General features: G+C 49.8%; 1 protein-coding gene and 1 pseudogene across 2 annotated transcripts in view; both read right to left on the reverse strand.

Moving 5' to 3' along the window:
- DRC1 (dynein regulatory complex subunit 1) overlaps window positions 1-22,866 on the reverse strand; it is a 42,723-nt gene that overhangs the window by 5,279 nt on the left and 14,578 nt on the right. For both annotated transcript variants that reach the window (XM_045844606.1, XM_045844605.1), the window contains exons 8-13: window positions 8,407-8,546; window positions 5,893-6,027; window positions 5,334-5,566; window positions 2,219-2,337; window positions 1,026-1,115; window positions 414-500 (exon numbers count right to left, since the gene is read on the reverse strand). In XM_045844606.1, the coding sequence (XP_045700562.1) occupies window positions 414-500; window positions 1,026-1,115; window positions 2,219-2,337; window positions 5,334-5,566; window positions 5,893-6,027; window positions 8,407-8,546 (804 nt within the window). The remainder of the gene's footprint in view (window positions 1-413; window positions 501-1,025; window positions 1,116-2,218; window positions 2,338-5,333; window positions 5,567-5,892; window positions 6,028-8,406; window positions 8,547-22,866) is intronic.
- LOC123822560 lies at window positions 17,359-19,059 on the reverse strand (annotated as a pseudogene).

Here is a 22,866-nt window from a genome sequence, read left to right on the forward strand (position 1 = left end):
GTTAGCGATACTGTTAAAAACATCTTTTAGATTCAAGTTTTTACCATAATGGCTTCCTCAGAATAATCCACTACAATCAAGACAGGTGGTACAACTGGTCTTGGCTTTGCAGGGTATTGTTACGGACAAACACCAACAACTTGGCGGGCCCGGGTCTCACCCGGGAGGACTGGCTTTGAGGGCAGGCCCCGGAAAAGACCCCCTGGGCCTCAGCATCAGAGCAGCCTCTCATCCCCAGCCACTCTCCTCTTTGCAAACAGAAAACGCAGTAGCATAAAGGGGACGCTAACTTAGCCATCCCTGCCATCCCATCCCCTCACTGTTTCTCTAGAAGTACTATTCAACGGTAGCAATGCCTTCTGGGGGCTTCCGGGAGGATTTAAAATGCTCTTACCAACTGCACTTCAGCTCACCTGGCTGGAAGGCAGGTGATGAGCTTGGTATTTGAGGAAGAAGTTCACCAGTTTATACAGGTCATCCTCATTTTCAATTCCAAGGGCCTGGGGAAAAAACCAGAATGGTCACTCAGACACCACGCCAGGAGTTGCCCTGCTGCTGGGATTGTCGGACCCTCAGCTCTGGAGAGCGAGAGGCTCGGCTTGCCTCCCCTCGACGTCTCCGGTGGCTGCCACGGCCCAGGGGAGAGGCCGCTCAACACGGGCACGTGCAGTGAATAGGGTCTTATAGGTCAGAACAATCAACAATCAGGGCTCAGAGTCACACAGGCCTGGTGGGTACAAGAATGCTAAAGGGGGCTGAACACGCATCTGAGTTTCAGGGTGTGGGGGAGAATCGGTGGTCCGAGAGCTGGCCACGAGAGAGAGACAGAAGCTATCAGAGGACGGGCCAGGGATGGGTGATAACTGAACGACCCTGAGGCCCGCTTGTTGCACAGAGAGCACGTACAGGGAGCGATGGGCCGCTGAGACCCACCTGCTCCGGGGGCTGAGCGACGCTGGGCAGACACCGGGGGCTGCCTGAGAACGAGGCCCCCACCCCGTGTCCACCGGCCCCATGGGACTCACTGAGAAAATGGCGTCTAGCCTCAGCAGGTAGCATTCGTCCTTCTCCAGGGGGAGGAGAAGGCTCAGCAGCTTGCTCTCGATGAGGAAGCCCTGAGGAGAGGGAAGACGACATCTCCCATCAGAGACAGCTCTCAGGCGTGTGTCCCAGGCTCTGCAGCCCCCTCTGTGCGGCCAGGCCAGCCGGGGACGACTCCTCAGAGCAGGGCCTCAGGGACAAGACTCAGGGCCACAGGCTCCCCCGAGGAAGGCCTTTGGGTGCCTCCGAGCCCCTGGCAGGAGCAAAGCCACCCCTCCTCGTGGGTTTAGTCCCCCCGCCCCAGGAGGGCACGGACCACCTCACCCACGAGCCCCTGGGTGAACACCTGCGTGGCCCACAGCAGTCCACACCTGATCTGGTCACAGCTTCCCACCCTCCCGATGTCACGTCCCTCACAGACCAGTCCCCAGATGTCCGCAGAGCACAGCTGCAGGCACGGAAAGGCTGGACGCAGGCCGGGGACAGGCGGCCGAGGACTGGCGGCCGTGGGCAGCAAGCCTGCAAACAGGGAGGCGCACCTGCCGGCCGCCTCCTCCAGCAGCAGCCGCCCTCAGTGGCCCGAGCCAGGCTTTGTGCCCAGGAAACTGTCCCCACGGTTCCGAGGGGACTGGAGGCCACTGACCCTTGCTGCACCTCTTCTGCCATCCCAGAACTGTGAAATCTAAATAAACACTCATCATGCTTGGTGACAGCCCAACTTCCAGCTGAACCGGCTCTGGTGCAGCCCTTACCCTAAGCCTGGTGGGTTTGCCAGCGTGCAGTGCAGACAGCTGAAGTTTAATGCACCCAGAAGAATCACACACGGGCTCCCACAGAAAGGCCACGTTGGTTGTGGCCACACTACTTGGCAGGTGGGTTCGCAGAAGCGACACGGGTGCCCCTTCTCTTGCAGAATGAGTTTTGTTTTTTTTTAATTAGTAGGAGCCATTGGCCAGCCTGGACTATGCCTGGCTGACCTGCAAAGGGAGATCCCATTGGTCAGAGAGGCATGGCCTGTCTGTGGACGTCCCAGCAACACTCCTGAGGGCTGGCCCCTCCTGCCTCTAGGCCACATCTGGCTCGGCCAGAGCAGAGCCGTCAGAAGCAGCACAACAAGGAGTGGCAGCAGAAAGTCGGCAAGGCCACCTGCCACAGCCCCTGTGCCGCAGCCCCTCACCGACTCATCGCACAGGAGCATCAGGATCTTCCTGGTAGTTTTCGCTGAAACTCGCTTTGGCAGGTCCAGGTAAGACTCTAGCGCTTCGCCGGCCTCCTCTGCCTCCTGCGCCTCCTCCTCTTCTGCAGGCGGGGTGCAGAGAGAAGGGAGACACAGAAAGAAGGAGATCATGCCTCGGCCTGGTGGACTTTGAGAAACAGTCAGATGTCTCCCCTTGAGAAAAGTAAACCTCTTCACAAAGCCTCTCTAAGGTCCTCTCAAGTCTCTTTAGCTGAAGAAAGCCTATTATGGGGGAAAACAGGTCGTAATAAGAGCGTATCAGGAGAATTCCCCCATTCTTGGACGGCCTATAATGCCTCACTTTTCCAAATTTCATCTGCCTGGAAACATGTTACTCCAGATGCAGCCAGGACCGGGAAGCGGGAGCTGCAGAGAGCGCGGGCCCACTGACTCCCACCGGAGCCCTCCGCCCGGCAGCCTGTCTGCTGCGTGGTGTCCAAACCCGCAGCAGACTAGGGGCAACCAGCTTAGAGGCGGGGGCAGCGGCCGCCTCACAGAAGAACAATCAGCAAGAACTGGTAGCTGATAGCAGGAGCCAAAAATTGCCTTCATTAAAATTGAACACTTTTCAGTATTTTAGACTGAAGTATTTTAAACTGTATGTTCTTCATCTGAAACTAAGAATAAAAATCATGCCCTGGCTGGTGTGGCGCAGTGGATTGAGCTCGGGCTGTGAACCAAAGGGTCACTGGTTCGATTCCCGGTCAGGGCACATGCCTGGGTTGAGGGCCAGATCTCCAATGGGGGCCACGTGAGAGGCAACCACACATTGATGTTTCTCTCCCTCTCATTCTCCCTCCCTTCCCCTCTCTCTAAAAATAAATAAATAAAAATAAAATATTTTTTTAAAAAACCATAGTATGACCCAGGTTTTACTAGTTCTTCAAAAGGTAAAACGAGAGACTATTTTGAAAAGTATGACACCTCAGGTTGCTAGTGGGAGTATAAAAAGGTCTCACCCTACAGAGCCACAGCCAACAGAATTGCAGAGGCATTCACCCTTTGACCCTGTGCGCCTCCTCCCAGGGATCTACCCCTACAACTCGCTAGCAAAACCAGGAAGATGCACGCGCACAGAGCTAGTTATTGCACCAATGTTTGTAATAGCAAAAGTGAACAAACAAAAAACTGGAAATACCCCCAAATAATCCATAGAGGGCTATCTGAATAAACAATGCCACAGCCATGTGGTAGAGGACCAAATAAAAAAGGAATAAAGAATATTTCTTCTTACTACTATAGACTGGTCTCCAGAACATACTGTAAGTGAACAAAGCACAGCGGAAAAAAGCATATGCTCTCATTTATCTCCAAAAATGGTCTGTATACATATATTCAAATATTCGTTTATAATTCTTAAAAGCAACCAAAGGAAGAAGCATACATTTTTAAACAGTTACCTAGAGGACAGGCGGAATGGGGAGGGGAGGGTGAAAGCTACACTTCTTTGAGTAGAGCTTGTTTCACACCTGTGACTTTGGAACATGTGACTGTTTTACACAATTATAAAATAAAGTTACATTGTAAGAGACAATCCCAAATATCAAAAGTAAAATAAGACAGAAAGCCCTAACTGCATCTTCAGTTGGTGATATGCCACACAGAAACTTGTCTGCGTGACTTTGAAGGACAGCGACCGGTCTCTGCGTCCCTAGGGCAGCACGCCCTCTGACCAGAAAGAACCGTGAAGTTTGAACGCTTTTTAGCAATCATTGGCAGTGGCAGGGTTGATGGTTCATTCTGAGACTATTCTAAGGTGTTGTCATAAACACAATCAGTAATTAGTCTGGAGTCATCGAGTACCGAGACTTTCAAGTGAGGAGAAAGGAGGTAGACTTTGATAAGATGAAGGGAAAATCCTGTCATCCTGACGATGAGGAAGTATCAGGACGAACACACGATTTGTCTGTAAAACATAATCCTGCCCTGGCTGGCATGGCTCAGTGGACTGAGTGCCGGCCTGCGAACCAAATGGTCGCTGGTTCGATTCCCAGTCAGGGCACATGCCTGGGTTGTGGGCCAGGTGCCCGGTGGGGGGGTGTGTGAAAGGCACCTACACACTGATGTTTCTCTCCCTCTCTTTCTCTCTTCCTTCCCCTCTCTCTAAAAATAAGTAAATACAATATTTTTTAGAAAACATAATCCTATACCCTGGGCTTGCCCACTGAGAAGGTCTAGAGACAGTGAGCAAACCAAAACAACGATCACGCTGGGACCCAGACTATGGTTTCAAAAACCATTCCCCACTGCAAAGAACCAGGTGTCCCCGGGGAAATGGCTGCTTCCGAACCTGAAGCAGGAGAAGTATAATGTGAGCCTGGAACCTCTGGTCATTCCGGAGAGCCTGGGAACTGCCAAAGGCGACCAGGGTTGTGTCTCCGGGACCCAGAAGGCAACATGAAGAGACTCCCGCTAGCCAAAGACGGGACGGTTTGCGCATCAGTAAGGATAATAATTGCCATAACGCGAACACATAAGATTTGCTTAAATCCATGTGTTAATTTAACCCATTTACTCTGCAAACTGGTAAGCAGAGAAAGCTCAGGCAGCTGTCCTGCTTTCCCTGTACAAACCACATCTCCAACTGACAAATAGCTGATGCGGTGAATACTCTCTTTTCAGAAGTGTTCCAGCTAATAACTGATAGCACTGTGATAAAACTGAAAATACCACCATTTCGCAATCCCTAATGCAGTTCATGGATCTTACACAATGATCATTCACGGCTGCTAACATCGCAAAAAGAGAGACAACCTGACCTTAGTTCATCCCAAGGGAGGTACACAGCAGTGTGCTTTGCATAAATAAATTGGACCTGAATCTGATATCAAGCTTCTATATCGAACTTCCAGTTTATAATACAGAGGAGAGGGTAGAGCTACAAATTAGAGACTTAAACGCTTCCGGCCAATCAGAGCCCGCAGCCCTCCTGGCCCTGAGACCTCTTCCCCATCCTCAGACTGCAGTTTCCTTATCTGCAAAGCGAGTGGGTCGCCCTGATGTCCTCAGAGGCCCCCGCAGTCCTGAGACTCTCCGGCTCCTCCGTTCTAGTCACCTGTTTGCATCAGCACTTCTTCCAAGATGCGCGTGGCGGACTTCCGCTGCCTCTGAGATATGGGCCCCACGTTCTTCAGGAACCAGAAGTCAGAAGCCGTCCAGGGGAGCCCCAGGTGATGAGTGTGGATGATCCTGTCTATATTAAAGGCTCTGCTGATCAGACCCTTTGCCTCCTCTTCATTCATCAGCCAAATTTCCCGAAACTTCTTGTCATCAATGAGAGTAAAATGCCTGCGAAGCAGAGTTCCTGAGCGTGGTCAGCTGACCCCAGGGCCTGACTAGGGTCCCTTCAATGAGTAGGAGAGCAAGAACTGAGACAGAACTGTGGTAAGTCCGGGGCCACTGCCCCTCACCTGCGATAGACTGAAGGCCATTCCAGTAAGCCTCAAGAAAAGGTAGGTGACAGACAAATAAAGGGACAAGAAGACAGCACAGAGGACTCTTTTGTGCCCTGATCCAGCTCTGGAAAAGCTGCCGATATCAAAGTCTAATGAGGTCACGGCCACCGCCACCGTTGCCCCTGCAGCCTCGACTCTGGGGCCCCATCCCGGAAATACCTCATGGATTTCTGCAGCTCCTTGTACTGTATCACAAGGCGCTTGTATTCGGAGGTTAGCGACTGGTTGTCCTCCTGAAACTGCTTTATCTGCTTGGCGTATTTTAATCTCAGGTTGTTGAGTGCATCGTGCAGGCTGGGTGGAAGAGGAAATGCAAGTCAATCTGCCGCCGAATGGAAGGTGTACTGTTCCTTTCGCCTGCTTTGCTCAGTTCTGCAGAACACCGGGTCAGACTCGTGGAAGGGCAGAACACGCTCCCACGAGGGTCTGTGTGCTCCCAGACACAGCTCCCGAGGTGATCGAGGAAAGGAAGGTGACGGGAGGTCGTGGGGTCACCCAGAACTAAACGCTTTTAAAACAGCGCAGAAGCCCAAGCCCGCCAAGAAGCTGTCTCCTGTTCGGGAGTGTGACCGATTCTTCCTCCACACACCAGGTGTCCGTGTCCATGTCCTTCTCCAGGACCAACCCCACGTATTTAAACCACCCGCCTCAACCTCCGACCTTCTGAAGGAGGGCGGAGAGAGGAGAAACAGTTAACACACTGCACACCACGAGCCCAAGATATACGAGTCCCCCATTCTCAAAGAGCCGATACTGATCACGGGTCCGATAACTCCTTCCTTCCTTCACTCATTCACTCACGCATTCACTTATCAAACACGAAAGGTCTCTTTCGTGCCAAAGATATGTTCCAACACAAAGATGAGCGAGAAGATGTCAGTCCAGTCAGAGACAAAGGCCATCGTTAATCACAGCGCCGTGTACAAAATGCTGCAGCGGAGTCCTACACGGGGCGCCAGGGGAGCGCAGCGGCGAGGCCCCTGACTCACCCCGGTTTGCAGGGGAGGGGAGTGGACCAAGGCTGCAGCGCACGGCCAGGTGTGGCCTGGCCGACAGCACGGTGAACGCTGGCAGGCCACAGCATCCCTCCCACCTCTTGGCTAACGGGAGCTCGTGCGTGGAAACTCGCGCCATGAAATATGCATGCAGGCCCAGCTTTGAGACCCAGGACCGGGCCTCAGACTCCGAACCACTGAAGAGGTGGGTGCCTCGTGTCAGCGCCCCACTTACACAGAAACAGGTGGGTGGAAGGTCGACGTATGTGAGGTTTAAAAAAATTCTAAAAATACAATTTCCCCTCTTAAGTATTATTCTGAAATAATCAGGAGGTCCCTAAAACACAAATACTGATAATTCATATTTTCATCTTCAGTAATATGTGACAATTAGTTAACACAGTCTCTGATAAAAAAAAAAAAAACAACACCTAATTCATTTTCTTAACCATAGCATTCTAGGAGACTTTCTATATATAGGTTTCAAAAATATTTTTTAAGTAGCTATGCCAAAGTGTCTTTCCACGTCCTTTAGGAAAGGAGTTTCTTTGTGCCGCCTAATTACAGAAGCTCATAAAACAAAGACAAACGCCAGGTGCATGCTGGAGGTCTGAGCCAGGTAGCAAGAAAGGAAGGGGCAGAAAAGGACGGCTGCAAGGGGGGGCTCAACGCAAAGTCGAGTCCTCGGTGGCCGGCCCGAAGCCAGAGATGGAGGGGAGTGAGGAGGGGGCGGGAGACCTGGGGGGTCGGCAAGGCGGGTTCGGGAAACCGTACATGGGAAATGACAGAGACTCTCCAAGTCGAAATGTCTCTTGGCAGCTCCAGACGAAGAGAGAGGCGGTGAGGCCGGGACTAGGAACACGCAGCTGGCGGTCCTCCACACAGGTGGGGTTCAAAGCCACGGGACTGATGTTCAAGGCAATGGAACTTTTTAAGAGTCAAAGGGGTAAAATGCTTTCTAGAAGAGCTTATCAGGCAAGAAAAGGCAGAACCCCCCCCAAAGGAAACCAATAAATAATAAATGGATGAAAACATTTCTGAGATTCTGTATCCAATAACAACAGGGAAGCCACGGTGCTTGGCTCGAATGGCACCATTGGTATCCTGGGGGGGAGGGTTTTGTCCACCTAAGGGGTCATAGGTCAAATGATGAATGTTGGGGGAGGGGCAAGGGGCACGTGACAAGCAACGGAAAATGGCCACATAGGCCAGAGAGGACAAAGGCAGTGTGCGCACAGAGGAGCGGCAGGGTTCCTTGAAGGGGTTTTCAAGACGAGGGAAACTGTAAGTTTGCAGCCAGAGGGAAGGACCAGTGAAGACAGGATGGAGGGGGATGGTGTCGCTCAAGGTCCCGCCTCCCTCACCGCCTCTGCCCTCCCGAGCTCCCTTCTCCCACCTTCTCCCACCGCGCCCTCTCTTCATCCAACACCTCACCTTCCGACTCCTCCCTCTTTGCCCTCCCACCTGCCCACCCCCACATTCCCAGCCCACTTTTTGCTGTGTGCTCTTTTGTAGGGGCAGGTCGGGGAGAGCAGAGCCAGCTGAGTGCGTTATCTTTTCTTAAGAACTTTAAATAATAATTCTGACAGTGGACCCTCCTACCAAAGGGAAGCCCACGTGCCCACCCCCACCCCCGGCGCGGAAGGGCCCCGGAGGAAGATGCTGAGAAGCTGCTTACCGATTGATCTTCCTCTTCTGCTGGGACTTAATCACCGTGCTCTCCTCGTCTCTCTTCTTCAGCACCTGGTAGTTGTACTGCAACTTTTCTTGGTTTAGCTGGTAAGTCGCTTTCATTTGCTGAAGTTGCTGCTCAAGAATCTACAGTGAAAGTTTGAAAAAATAATACCAATTCGCCTGGTCGAATCCTGTCATGCCCGAGTGAGGCAGGAGGTAGTCAGGAAGGAAGCTCCCAAGGCCCCGCAGGGCTGAGGTAGAAAACACCTATACATGACAAAGACCCCCTAAGACGGGTTGTTCCTGTTTTCTGGGACAACTCTGAATCATAGAATGCGCCTGCGCGCTACCCCCTGATTCATTATAATATCATTATAATGAAATAACATTGTGGGACTCCCTTCTCCAGTAGCCAATCAAGAAAGTCATGGGAAACCACACATGCGCAGTAGCTTTGAAATCCAACTCCTTGTACCTGCGCAGGAAAAAGCCCGCCAAAGACTAGCAGGGGGCTTCTGCCTCTATAAGAATAGAATCCCCCAGCCCACATGCCCTTTTTTCCTCTGCTCAGAGATGGCTCACTCCCGTGTCCTGTGGTGTGTACTATCACTTAATAAACCTCCCCTCTTTCTTTATGCTATAAACTTTGTGTGTTCGGTTCAATTCTTTGTCCTCGATCACTAAGAACCTGGTTACCTGTGCACACCTGTGCACACCTGTGACAGTTTTTGGCGAGCCAGCTTAGGAGAAGACACCGGAGTGGTAAGCCCCCTTTGCTGCTCTGACACCCGGGATGCCCTTTTCCGTTATCACCTATTCTGTTTCGGTGACTCTGATGTTCCGTGATGGAAGGTCGGCCGCTAATTTGCGGGCACAGGTCGGGCAGTTAAAAGCCACAAGGGCGCCCGCCGCTTGAAGACTCCTGTGATAGGATAACTTGGATGCGGAACGGGGTTAGCCTTAGTCCCCGCCAGGTACAAGAAAATGTCCGCACAACGGCCAGGCACACTGTGGAAAGCACAAAACACTGCCCCACCCCGCGGCCACTCCCCCAGCAGGCATAGTCGGACCTTCCAAGCGGGATATCAGTCACCACCTCACCTGCACTGTGACTTCCTTTTGCATTCTTTTCATCAGGCCCACGGACAGTCTTTTTATGCTTTTCCTCCCCAACTGACTTCTGATCTTTATACCTTCACTCACACCCCACTTGCCTTTTATGTATGAAGGGTTCCTGCTGTCTTTGTACTAAGATATCTACCTTGGGGGTCATTGTTAGGCTAGCGCTAAGTACAGTTGCAGGAATGAGCCACTCCCATCTTTGCCACGTGTATACTATCATTGTAAGCAGCAACATCGCTCAGAACTGCACAACAGGTACCTGCTGGTCGCTGGTTATTAGAATGGCTGCATAGAGCCACTTTTACCTAATTAATTGAATTTGGAATTCTAAGGTGGTTTACTTGTTTCTATAAGGGTATTTTAATTTCCCCTCTCAGTTCATTGTCCCTCCATGAGATACGCCTCCAGTATGAAGGGTGGTGATTTAGACATCGCTTGAGGTCCCTTCTGGGAGATTTCAGACGCAGGCACAATTTCTTAAAGCTCTGGAAAGTTACATGGAATATTTAAGGGTCTTCTTTGTGATCTGGAAAGGAGTCATTTTATAATAAGGTCATCTTGGTGCTCCTCTTAATGGTTTACAGGGCCAGAAATTATTTTTTCTAGTAAGACACTTCCTTTGCCCCAGATCTTAAAGCTTACAGGAAAATGAGGGTCCCCGTAGATGAAGAATACAGAAATGGAAATGTACTAGGGCCACAAGGGTAGAGTCTGGGATTTTCAGGATTATAGGCAATTGCTCAAGAATGCAGGACTGGTTCCTTCCCAATAGTTAGAGACAAAAGTAGACTGTGGTGATTCTCTCAAGTCTTTTTCGATTTCTGTCGGCCGACACTCACTAGGATTTCTTTCGCCAGAGACGTCTGGTAGTTCGGTGGGATCCCAGGGGACGCCCTGTGGCCCACTAGGAAGCTCCTGAGGCAAGAAAAGGGGGGACGCCTCTTGATTGCAAGGGAGTATTTTTCTCACTAGAATCTCTTTCGCCAGAGACGTCTGGTAGTTCGGTGGGATCCCAGGGGACGCCCATGGCCCACTAGGAATCTCCTAAGGGCAGCAAAGAGAGGGACGCTCTAGTCTGCAAAGGAGTATCTTTGTGTTTCTTCTCTCTTAGGATCACCGCAGTCGAGATGGGAACTACATCTTCCATCCCTTCCAAATCACCATTGGGTTGCATTCTTAGCAACTGGGATAAATTTGACCCCAAAAATTTAAAAAAGAAGAGATTAGTTTTCTTTTGTAACACTGTTTGGCCCCAGTATAAATTAGGGGGTGGAGAGATATGGCCTGAGAATGGGAGCACAAATTATAATACTATCCTACAGCTAGATCTATTCTGCCGGAGGGAAGGCAAATGGTCTGAAGTTCCTTACGTGCAGGCGTTTATGGCTCTGTACCGAGATCCCTCATTTTGCTCCAGCCCCACCCTGACAAAACCTACAGGCCCAAGTGTTGATCAATTAGAAGATACCCTCCTTAGCTCCCCCACCTGTCTCTCAAGGGAGATTAAGAGAACCCCAGAGTTCTGAAGTCTCTGCCCCTACCTTAGAGGGAGCGACCTCTCCACCACCTTATGCTATGGATAACCTAAAGCCACCAGCTGAGGAAAAACCCAGCCCTGCAGGACATACTAGAAGTGGCGCTTCTTATCTCCCCTACCACCTCTGCACTCCTACCCTTGAGGGAGGTAGCAGGCCCTGAAGGTGCTATAAGGGTACAAGTGCCATTCTCTATAACTGATTTACAACAATGTAAAGACAGGCTAGGGAGTTTTTTCAGAGGACCCTTCACGTTTCACTAGTAATTTCCAGACTCTTACTCTAGCATTTAGTATGTCGTGGAGGGATTTGTACATAATTCTGACCACCTGCTGTTCCCCAGACGAGAAACAGCGGATCTGGGAGGAGGCTCGTAAGTATGCAGATCAGCTGCATACCCAGAACCCTGGCACTAACCAGCCAGCTGCCCAAGCTGTCCCGGACCAGGAACCTAACTGGGAATACAATACTCAGGCAGGGATCCGGAGTAGGGATGCAATGATAGATTGCTTACTGGCAGGAATGAGAAACTGCATCAAGAAACCTGTGAATTATGAAAAGGTTAGGGAAATCTTTCAGGGCAAGGAAGAAAACCCAGCTCTCTTCAGAAACAGACTAGTAGAAGCCTTCCAAAAATATACAAACTTGGACCCTTCATCCCCCGGAGGGTCGAATCTTGATCGGGCAGCATTTTATAATTCAATCTGCCCCTGATATTCGCAGGAAGCTTCAGAAATTACAAATGGGCCCGCAGACCCCCTTAGATCAGCTCATGGATACAGCCTTTTCAGTCTTTAACAATAGGGATTTGGAGGAAAGAAAACAGGGAAAGAAGGAAAGGGAGAGGCAAGCAGAGCTCCTTGCACTAGCCTTTAGTAGTGCCATTGGCGGAAACCAGCCCCATCAGGGGAGCTCGGGAGGCCTCAAAGGAATCAGGGGCAAAAGGATCAGACCTGTTATAAGTGCAAACGCCCTGGACACTGGTCAAAGAACTGCACTCAGCCACCTCCGAGGCCCTGTCCTCTATGCAAGAACTTCAGTTCTGATCCCTGGCACTGGAAGGTAGACTGCCCCCCGCTCCCATAGTGGAAAGGGGTCATCTCCCAAGGCCATGGCTACTCTTGAGGACTGAAGGTGCCCGGGGAACAGGTCGGCCCCAGGGAATACTCCATATTCCCATCTCTACTGAGGAGCCCTGGGTAACTCTAGATGTGGCAGGTAAGAAAATCGACTTTCTTGTTGATACAGGGGCCACTTACTCTGTCCTTAACTCTTACTCTGGACCTCTTTCCTCCAAATCAGTTAAGGTAATGGGGGGTCGAAGGAAATCCTAAGGCATATTTTTTATACATTCCCTATCACTTGCCAATTTGAGAGTCGAATATTCAAACACTCCTTTTTAATTGTTCCTCAGTGCCCTATTCCTCTGTTAGGCCGGGACCTTTTAGCTCAGATGGGAACCATCTTGTTGTTCCCTGAAGTGCCATTTGAGTTAAGTAAGGTGATGATAATCAGTAGTGTTCGAAATCAGGAAGAAATCCCAAGTTCAGTTCTGGATGCAGTAAACCCACTAGTTTGGGAGTCAGGGATTCCTGGAAGAGCAAAGACTGCATTACCAGTTAAAATCCAGTTAAAATGAAAATGTCTTTGTTGTTTCTATTAACCATTCTCTACTCGCCTGCACCCTGTATAACGGAATGGGATGAAAATTTTCTAGTGAATGCTTCTCGAACCTTAGCAGCAGGAGAAAACCTGGCCCAATGTTGGATATGTCATCCTAACCCGGAAACTCCTTCCAGATATAATACTCATATAAAAGCCTACCCAATAGCTAATGAATCTTTAATCAGTGCTTTGAATTCCTCTGCCAATTACACGCGTTCCCCTTTTTCTTTAAGAGTCACATGGGAGAGAAATCCTCCTTTGTGTTTCCGTATGACCCCACTAGAATTAAAGCCATTTAATTACTCCAGCACCTCTCTTAAGTGCAACAGTACGATGGGATGTACCCCATGTTATAATAATACTCATACAAGGGCCATTGACCCATTTAAAGCCCTGGCTTCTCTTTCAAGTTCCAGCTTTCTAGAGAATCTTTCTGAGGAAGAAATTTTCAAACCTTTAAATTGGTCACATATAGTATGCTACCCGAATTATGATTCTAACTGTATTCCTAATAGTACCCATTGTTGCTTTGACAAAACTCACAATGCAGATACAAACGATACTTCTAAATGTGTTACTTGGAAATTAAACCAATCTCTTCAAGGAGTATTAGCAAAATTTCTACCACCTCCTGCAAGGGGGAAAGATCAAGGAAATAACTTAGGCCCTTTTAAGGACTGCCTTTCCCCCTTGCCATATGCCCTCCTTAACAAATATAACTCCACTAATGCCACAGTTATTGCAGCACCCCCGGGGCTTGTCTGGCTATGTGGGACTCCCAATAACTGGCTAACGGATCATTCAGAACTTCAAGAAGCTATTGCTTATACTCATCTCAGCAACTCTAAACATGGGGGTGACTGTACCTTAGGGACCTTGGCACCCCAAGACCTTACTGTTATAAATATAACCATGGGTCCTGGGAGCCCATCTCTCAGCAGAAAAAAACGAGCTTTTGGTCTAGTAGTGGCTGGAGCTGCTGCCACTATAGCCGCTGCAGCCCCCTGGGGAGGCTTCGCCTATCATGAGGCCACTCTAAGGGAACTCACTAAGATTATAGAAGAAATCTCCAAAGATACTGCTGGTACTCTAGCTGGACTCTCAAGATCAGTAGACTCATTGGCAAATGTAGTCATGGATAACCGCCTTGCCCTTGACTATCTTCTAGCAGAACAAGGAGGGGTATGTGCTGTTATCAATAAAACCTGCTGCACCTATGTAAATAACTCTGGAATGATCGAAACTAACATAAAGAAAATTTATGAACAGGCAGAATGGCTACATAAGTATAATCAACAGGGCCAAGGGATTAAGGAAGCCCTGACCTCCTGGTTCCCTGGCTTAACATGGTTATTACCCTTCTTAGGGCCCTTAATAACACTGCTGGTTTTACTACTTTTAGGACCTTGCTTATTTAATCTACTTGTTAAATTTGTTTCTTCTAGACTTAAGCAGTTCCACGTCAAACTGATGACGCTCCAAGGTTTCCAACCAATCCCTGAGAACGATGTTGAAGCTGACCAACATACAGCATCTGCGGTGGCCTCAGGAATTCCTCTTCAACCCCTAGATAGAATAGGGCGAGAGTTCCGTGGTTCTCAATAGGCAGGGTCTACTGTCCAATCTAAGCCTGAAGCAGCTATGGAAGACGGATCTTCATCCTTCAACAACCCCAAAAAGATTTTTTGAGAACCATGTCTCTCAGGGGGGAAGTTGAGGCAGGAGGTAGTCAGGAAGGAAGCTCCCAAGGCCCCCGCAGGGCTGAGGTAGAAAACACCTATACATGACAAAGACCCCCCTAAGACGGGTTGTTCCTGTTTTCTGGGACAACTCTGAATCATAGAATGCGCCTGCGCACTACCCCTGATTCATTATAATATCATTATAATGAAATAACATTGTGGGACTCCCTTCTCCAGTAGCCAATCAAGAAAGTCATGGGAAACCACACATGCGCAGTAGCTTTGAAATCCAACTCCTTGTACCTGCGCAGGAAAAAGCCCGCCAAAGACTAGCAGGGGGGCTTCTGCCTCTATAAGAATAGAATCCCCCCAGCCCACATGCCCTTTTTTTTTCCTCTGCTCAGAGATGGCTCACTCCCCGTGTCCTGTGGTGTGTACTATCACTTAATAAACCTCCCCTCTTTCTTTATGCTATAAACTTTGTGTGTTCGGTTCAATTCTTTGTCCTCGATCACTAAGAACCTGGTTACCTGTGCACACCTGTGCACACCTGTGACACGAGGGTCCCTGACGGCACATTTCGGAGCTCCACTGGAGGGATGATCAGGACAAGTGTCCTACCTGGATCCTAAGAAAACCTGTCATGAGAAGCAAATTAAAGGCCAACCGGAAAACACATGAATCATTCGGCGGCAAGCTGAAGTGAACGCACCAAACGCAGAAGGGCAACCAGAGTTAGAGCCCTCAGGTCCTGCCCCTCTGGCCCTCCGCTGCAGACCCTGCGGAGGTCGAAGGGGCCCCCTAGAAACACCGTGGAAGTTCACATTGCCACAAAAACCTGCCCTGTTCCCACTCCGACGTTCTCGTTGGCAGTGTTCCAGCTTAACAAACCGTGTCCCTTGTAAAGGGGGACAGACACAACCACCCTTACTTTTGGGGTTTCCACTCTCTGTATCCATGCATTCAGCAAGTATTTACCGAGTGCCGAATATGAAGGGTGGGGCAAAGTAGGTTTACAGTTGTTCATATGGGAATGAATACAATAATGAATCAATACTAATACAAGAATACACTCTGGCCCTGGCTGGTGTAGCTCAGTGGATTGAGCGTGGACCTGTGAACCAAAAGGTCGCTGGTTCAATTCCCAGTCTAGGGCATATGCCTGGGTTGCAGGCCAGGTCCCCAGTAGAGGGTGCACAAGAGGCAACCACACACTGATATTTCACTCCCTCTCTTTCTCCCTCCCTTCCCTCCGTCTATAAAAATAAATAAAATCTTTAAAAAAATAAACTCTGTCTTATGAACTCACAACTGTAAGCCTGCTCTTGCCCCACCCTATAGGTCAGACATGTGACTAGGTGCTGGTGAGAAAACACTGGTGAACAAGGCACAGTCCTGCCCTCTCTGGGAGAGGGACAGGTGACAAGCTCAGGTGACAGGAAGTAATGGAGGGGTAAGCACAAGGTGGCAGGGGGCCAATGAGAGGAGCACTCCCTGAAAAGATGGCATCGGCATGGCTGAGACCCAGAGAATGGGTAGGAGTTACTCGGGTGGACACCTGAGCAGAGAAAGTTCTAGAGAGAGGTGCTTTGGGGAAACCCCAAGCAGGAGATGTCAGAAAGGAGGCTGGCAGAGCAGCCGGGCCTGACCAAGCTAGGAACTGGACGCTTTATTCTACAGGCAAAGGAGGGCCACCGGAGATGTTAAGCAGGAGAGTGGAGTGGTCAGTGCAGACGGTGCAGCAAGACCATTGGGACGGCTGGGGAAAGAAGATCAGAGAGGGCCAGCTGGAGGCAGGGCAGACACAGACAGGCTTGCCCTGTCTCTGCTGGTAGAAACGCAGGAAGGAGGATGCAATTAAGTGTAATCAGGTCTTGATAAAGCAGCCACAGGCAACAGGCTCTTTTAAGCCTCAATCCCCTCTCCCTCCACGAGGCCACAGACCTTTGCCAAGGAATTGACAGAGGAAGTGATTGCAGGCAGCCGTCACCACCCCCCTGTACGTCACCCTCAAGGTGAGTATCGGGCTGGGAGGTGACACAGAGGAGAATAAAAGCACTGACACCTTATCAGAGGGTGAGTCATTTCCGAGGCCCCTGTGGAATCCGGTGACTCTCCACGTTGTAATTGAAGGAATTCGTCAACTGTGCCCTACTTAACCCACCCAGGGACTTTAAAACCTCCCTTGCAAGACAAGAATTTGACCGTCTCCCTCAGAACAGAGGCCTGCAACATCTGTCCTTTAACAGGTGGTCAGTGAAGAACATATCGGTCACTGGGATGATAAATGCCTGTGCCTCTCAATTTCTCTACTTGTTTAGTCAAAATTCTATTTACTTTTACCAGTTACATGGGTTTTCTTTGTAAAAATGTTTCCTGGCCCTGGCTGGTATGGCTCAGTGGTTGGGCAACAGCCTATGAACCAAAGGGTCATGGGTTCGATTCCCAGTCAGGGCACATGCCTGGGGTGTGGGCCAGGCCCCCAGATGGGGCCATGTAAGAGACAACCACTCATTGATGTTTCTCTCCCTCTTCCTCCTTCCCTTCCCTTCTCTAAAAAATACATAAAATCTGTAAAAACTTTTCCTGATTGTTTCTACTAATTGCAGAAAATGCATAAAGTTCAGTAAGGAAAAAGAAGACATAAGAGGAGGAAAAGCTACCCATAATCCACTTCCCAGAGTCAACTCAGTTAACTATTGACATGTTTCCTTCCAGTGTCCTTTACATAGTGAAGGTCAAACTATAACTACATTTTTCTTATTTGTATCATCTTTTATTATACAAAATAAAACTTCATCTATGTTACACATTAATACTTTCTATAAACCTGGCCTTAAAAAAAAATCCCCCAAAGTACAGTGCCATCCATTCTTTGATTTTCCCTCTAATGATTCCAAATCCCCACAGAAGTCTGCACCCTCTCGAAGGACAAAGGCAGGCACAGACGCCTCAGGGCCACCGCCCGCAGCACACGCCTGCCTGCTGCAGGCGCAGCTCCCGGCACTGGCGGGCCGGTGGCTGTGGGGCACAGCCGCAGCACTGGACTCAACGTGGCAGCACGCCGTCGCTTGCACCGCCTGCCTCCAGCAACACAAAACCAGTTCTCCCAGCCAGTCCTCTGCCGACTGGCCGGCACAGCGATGTGGTGGCGCCGTCCCCTGGCAACAGAGCATCCCAGGCCTCTCTTTGGGCAGGCCCGGACCAGGACCTCGGGGGATCTCTGTGTCCACGGTGTGAATCTGAATGAATCACACAGTGTTATCAATGGCTGGCTTGGTGAGGTCATCACTAAACACCTGCCACTATGGTTTCTCCGCCTCCACCTCGGCGGGGACCTCAACCCCATACACCTGCAGGGCCAGGTGGGGCACTGCCACAGCCGTGTGCTGAGCCCGGAACCGAAGGCACAGCCCCCCTTGGCAGCTGTCCCATAACAGGGCCCAGGCAGTGACGGAGATGGGGGTCCGCTGCCAGCGGTAAGGATTCAGCCAGTTCCTGAGGGAAATCAGGTACTTGTGCGGGTGCCGACAGGAGACTGGGAAACGCAGCACCCTCAGCACAAGGAGCTCACACTGCGCGATGCCATCCCGGAGCACCCAGAGCCGGAGTCCCGCTCCGAGGGCTCGCTGCCTGGGTGGAAGTGCCTGGTGGGCACATTGATGATGTCACAAGTACACAGGTGCTGCTCTTCCACTTTGCCAGCTGAGTAGAGGAAAGACATGGCAGTTAAGCAGGGGTCACAGGCATCAATCAGGGTTGGCCTTGCAGAAGAACTTATGGTAAATGGCACAGGCGGTGGCGACAGGAATGGACTGTATCCCTAGCTTGACGGCAGCCTCCACGATGAACCTCATCACACACAAGTGCACCCTTGTCTCGGAGCGGTCCACCCCTGGGCTCCCTCCCGGTGCCGCATCCCCTCCTCCGCAGCTGTCCTGACCAACGCCCTCCCTGGGACCCTGCTGGGAGGCCCCAGACCCCCGGCTGTAAAGACCAGAGTGCCCGTGGCCATGGCGGGAGGGGGGGGGGGCGGGTTCCTAGCGGCAAGCACAGCTGCCCTGACCCACCCCGCCCAGGGCTGGCCCACATTCCCACTCCCCACTATAACTACAATTTTATATCCTACTTTTCTCCTTTAAGACTACGGCATAAGAATTTTCCATGTTAGTGAAATTTCATTAACACGATTTTAATGGTACATATTTGAATACAACAATTCATCATATAGGAAGTATGTATGGCATATTCATCATAGATCGTAATTTTACCATTTCCCTACAGCTGTACATTTATATTGTTTTGATAATTTTCAATTAAGTTATAAATTAAAATTATAAATTACAATTTCAATAAAACTATAATTCTGGGAACAACTGTATATAAAAATTTGGGAGTGCTTTTTTTTTAATTTCCCTACGGTAGGTTCTCAAAAGTGAAATTACTAGGTCAAAGGCTCTCAGCAAACTGCTTTCCCAGGGGCACTTCCTGGCTCACGCTGCACCAGCCCGAGTGCGAGTGCCGGCTTCCCTGCAGCCCGTCAGCACTGAGCACGGCCCGGGGCAGGCTGCGAGGTTCTACGTGCAGGCCCAGCCCCTGGGTGGGGCGCTTGGGTGGGGCAAGGAGCTGCTCCCGACTCTTCCTGAGCGTCATTACGTGTCACTTAGAAATCTCCAAGTCGAACAACGTCCCGAAGGGACTGTGGAAGAGGCCGACGGTGCTGCCGCCTTTCACGTGCAGCTGCCTGGCTGGCCCCAGACTGAGCAGTTTTCAGCCCCGGACCCCTCTAGGGATGGCCGAGTGTCTGCTAGGGAAAGGGACTCTCGGCAGCAATTCCTGGAAGTCGCAACGACTGATAGCCCCCGTGTTCCCAATGAAACCAGCCTCACCGCTGCTGATGCCACCTGCCCTGGCTGTGGGGGGAGGTGGTTGGTCCAGGAGGTGGCACAGCACGAAGTCCAGCAGAAAGGCTCCGTGTTGGATGGAGACAATCTGAGGATGCGTGAACGTTCACAGAGAAGGGGGTCTCCGCAGCTGCTCCGGGTTTGGAATGACGGGGAGGGGCTGTTCCAGGCTTCCCTCTGATCCTCAGGGGGGCCCTGAGACCAGAGCCCCGGGGTTCCTGACCAAGTCCCTCCTCTTGCCCATAGCTTTGCAGCGAGACCTGGCGGCTAAGACAGCATTTCCTAAACTTATCTAATCACAGAACACCTTTTATATTTATAACACAGTGGAAGCACTTGTTGCAATGCAAGCTCTATCATGTGAAATGTTATATGAATTTCATTCTTCAAGGCAGATTGTTGCATAGCAATTACTATGTAAATGGATTCTATTTTCCCTACATAATACATCTTGAAAGGAAAAAATTATCATTGGTGTCACTTTTATTGTTAGTTTTGTGGAAGCACCACTAGTATCTATCTCACCTAGCTGAAAGAACTTAAATTTTCTCTGGCTGGTATGACTCAATAGATTGAGTGCCAGCCTGAGAACCAAAGGGTCACCGGTTCAATTCCCAGTCTAGGACACATGCCTGGGTTGCAGGCCAGGTCCCCCGCAGGAGATGCAGGAGAGGCAACCACACATTGATGTTTCTCTCTCTCTCTATCTCCCTCCCTTCCTCTCTCTAAAAAATAAATAAAATCTTAAAAAAACAATAAGGTACATATTTTTTTAATCTGTAAAGAAAACCTTAAATTTGTGCTGATTTTCTAGGCAGAAAATAATAATAACCTGTCACCGGATTGCTTTAATTTGCATTGCTCTGTGCATGTAGTTGAATATTTACTAGCAATTTTATTTCCTTTTGTGAAAGCATTTGCTCCTGCTCTTTGCTCCAGCACATTCTTAGAGACTGTCCGGGGGCACGAGCAATGCCACCGGCACCTCTGCTGACCACCTCTGCCCGACCACGTGTCACCCCTCACCACCTCAGCTCTGTCCAGATGACCTCTGAGGCTTCACATGCATGACACTAGTTACGAGTTATTGGCGGTGCTGTCACTGAACGTGCAGAACTAACCAAAGTCTTGTGCCTCTTACGGCAGAGTCTACGGCAGGCGGTTACATGAGTTACACCCCTCATGATCAGTCTGCGACACCTGTGCTCACCGTGATTGTAGTGCTGGTGGCCCTACTGCTACTTCTGTCAGGTCTTCGTCTCAATACACAGCCATTCTGGATGGCCACACACTGCACATAGTCTTATATTTAAAAATAATGGTTGACTTTGTTACATGTCTCCATTTATTTTTTCATTTATGCAAAGATATCTTGCAAAGTTGTACTTTACATTCCCAAGACTGATGGCAAAATGTCAGGTTTGGTTTTCGTGAATAATTTATCAAGGTTACATTCTAACCAGCCCCGAAGTCCCTTGCTGTCCCTGCGGGGGCTGTGACAGCTTCCCTCTTTCCCCAGGGACAGCCAGTCCGAGCTCCGCCACAGCTGCTGCGCAAGCCCACGGCCACCGGTGCCCGCAAAGCGAATGTGAAACAGCCTTTCCCTCTGGCCTTCTCCGCTGACTCCAGAGATCCCACCGGGCCTCCTCACCACCAACCTCGATCCCAGGATGGAACCTGGATTCGATTCTGGGGCCACCTCAGACTGGCAATCTCAGTCTGGCCTGTAAGCTTGCTTACCCTTCTCTTCACCGTGACTCACTCTTTGGTACCATCTCTCTCTCTCTCTCTCTCTCTCTCTCTCTCTCTCTCTCTCTCTCTCTCAGTGAAGGCAGGGACTGCCCCTTGTTTACCTTTGTGCTTTACACAATATAAATTCACAATATTTGTTAAATAAATAACCCATTTTTAATATTTTGTGATTAATGTCCTTGTATTAAAGGTAACAGCTCCAGAAGTTGAACTACATCATTTTGTACGTTTAAATGAGTACATAAGGACTTTTTTTTTAAAGTTTTACTTCCTGCATCAGGAACTATGTTTTTCTAGCACTTTTATTTTGGGGTGGTGGTCAGAGGTGGGAAACTCCCTATGAGTGCATAATGCTTATCAGCTTCTCTCTGCTCGTTAATAATGCGACCTTACTGGCAGTAAGCACTTGAAAACTGTACATTCTTTTTTTACTTCTACTTTATCCATCAAACCCAGTCTATGAGTATTGAGTCCTTTCTTTTGTGTGTGTGATTTACCAAAATCTTAGCTCCATGTTTCAGAACCGATACAGTGCTGCACACTAGGAAAAGCAAAGTTGGTGCTGAGTTGCATGCACACCATATCCACAATACTTGGCAAAAAACGATGCTACTTGACTTTAATGTCCAGTAAAAATGCAGCTAGGAGGCGCTGTGATCAAGTCCAATCTACTAGAATGTTGCACCCACTATGATATGGGAGGTCCCTGATTTGATTACCTTTCCCCAGTTGAGGGTGTAACTTGGTGCAGCGCACTCTGCGCTTCCATTCGAACACAGGAGCAAACTGTTTTGCAGGGGGACGGCACACACTTCTGCTCTGAGTGTCGGTCCCCCGCCTCCCACACGCCCACTCCCCACCGTTAGGCCCCCCCCACAATGGGGGGCCAGGACCACCAGGTGCCCCAGGCCCGCCTTCTCTCTGCCCCTCACCTCCTTAGTCTCACCTCACCAAAGCCCCATCATCCCTCATGTCTCCGAATTGTTTGGTTTTGCTCAAGCATTTGAAAGTTAGATTAAGAACATGAGGTTCCACTCCTACAACTCAACGGCAGAACAATGAATTTCCTGAATAGAAAATAGACAAAGGACCTGAGTAGACGTTTCTCAATGAAGACATACAAATAGCCAACAGCTATGTGAAACTGCTCAACATCATTAATCCTCAAGGAAATGAAAATGAAGATGACAATGAGACGCCGTCTCATACCGTTAGGATGGCTACTATCAAAAACCAAAGGACGACAAATGCTGGCCCTTTGGCAAGGACCCGGGGGAAAGAGAGCCGCTGTGTGCTGTTGGTCAGAATGTAAACTGGTGCAGCCACCATGGGAACCATTGGAGGCGCCTCAAAACAATTAAAAACAGAGTTATCATTTGACCCAGTAGTCCCGACTCTGGGAACGTATCCAAAGGAATCGAAACCGGGATCTTCATCGCAGACTCATTCACAGCAGCCAAGATAGAGAAACAACCTAAGTGCCCAGCAGTGAACTACTGGATAAAGAAACGTGGTATTACACTCACTGGAATATTATTCAGCCTTCAACAAGAAGGAAATTCTGCTATTTGCAGCCACGTGGATGGACCTGGAGGATGTCATGCTAAGAGAAATAAAGTAGACGCAGAAAGAGCTGCGTGATCTCACTTACACTCGGGGTCTAAAATGGTCAAACTCGTGAAAGCAGGAGAAGAATCTGCTCCCGGGGCTGCCAGGGGTTGGGGGTTGGGGGGTGGAAGAAACGGGGAAGCGTCGGTCAAAGGGCACGGAGGTTTGGTTACGCAGGGTGGGTAAGTCCGGAGGT

Source organism: Phyllostomus hastatus, unplaced genomic scaffold (genome assembly GCF_019186645.2).
Source record: "Phyllostomus hastatus isolate PE091 unplaced genomic scaffold, TTU_PhHast_1.1 phas_contig_402, whole genome shotgun sequence".
Classification (NCBI taxonomy): Eukaryota; Metazoa; Chordata; class Mammalia; order Chiroptera; family Phyllostomidae; genus Phyllostomus; species Phyllostomus hastatus.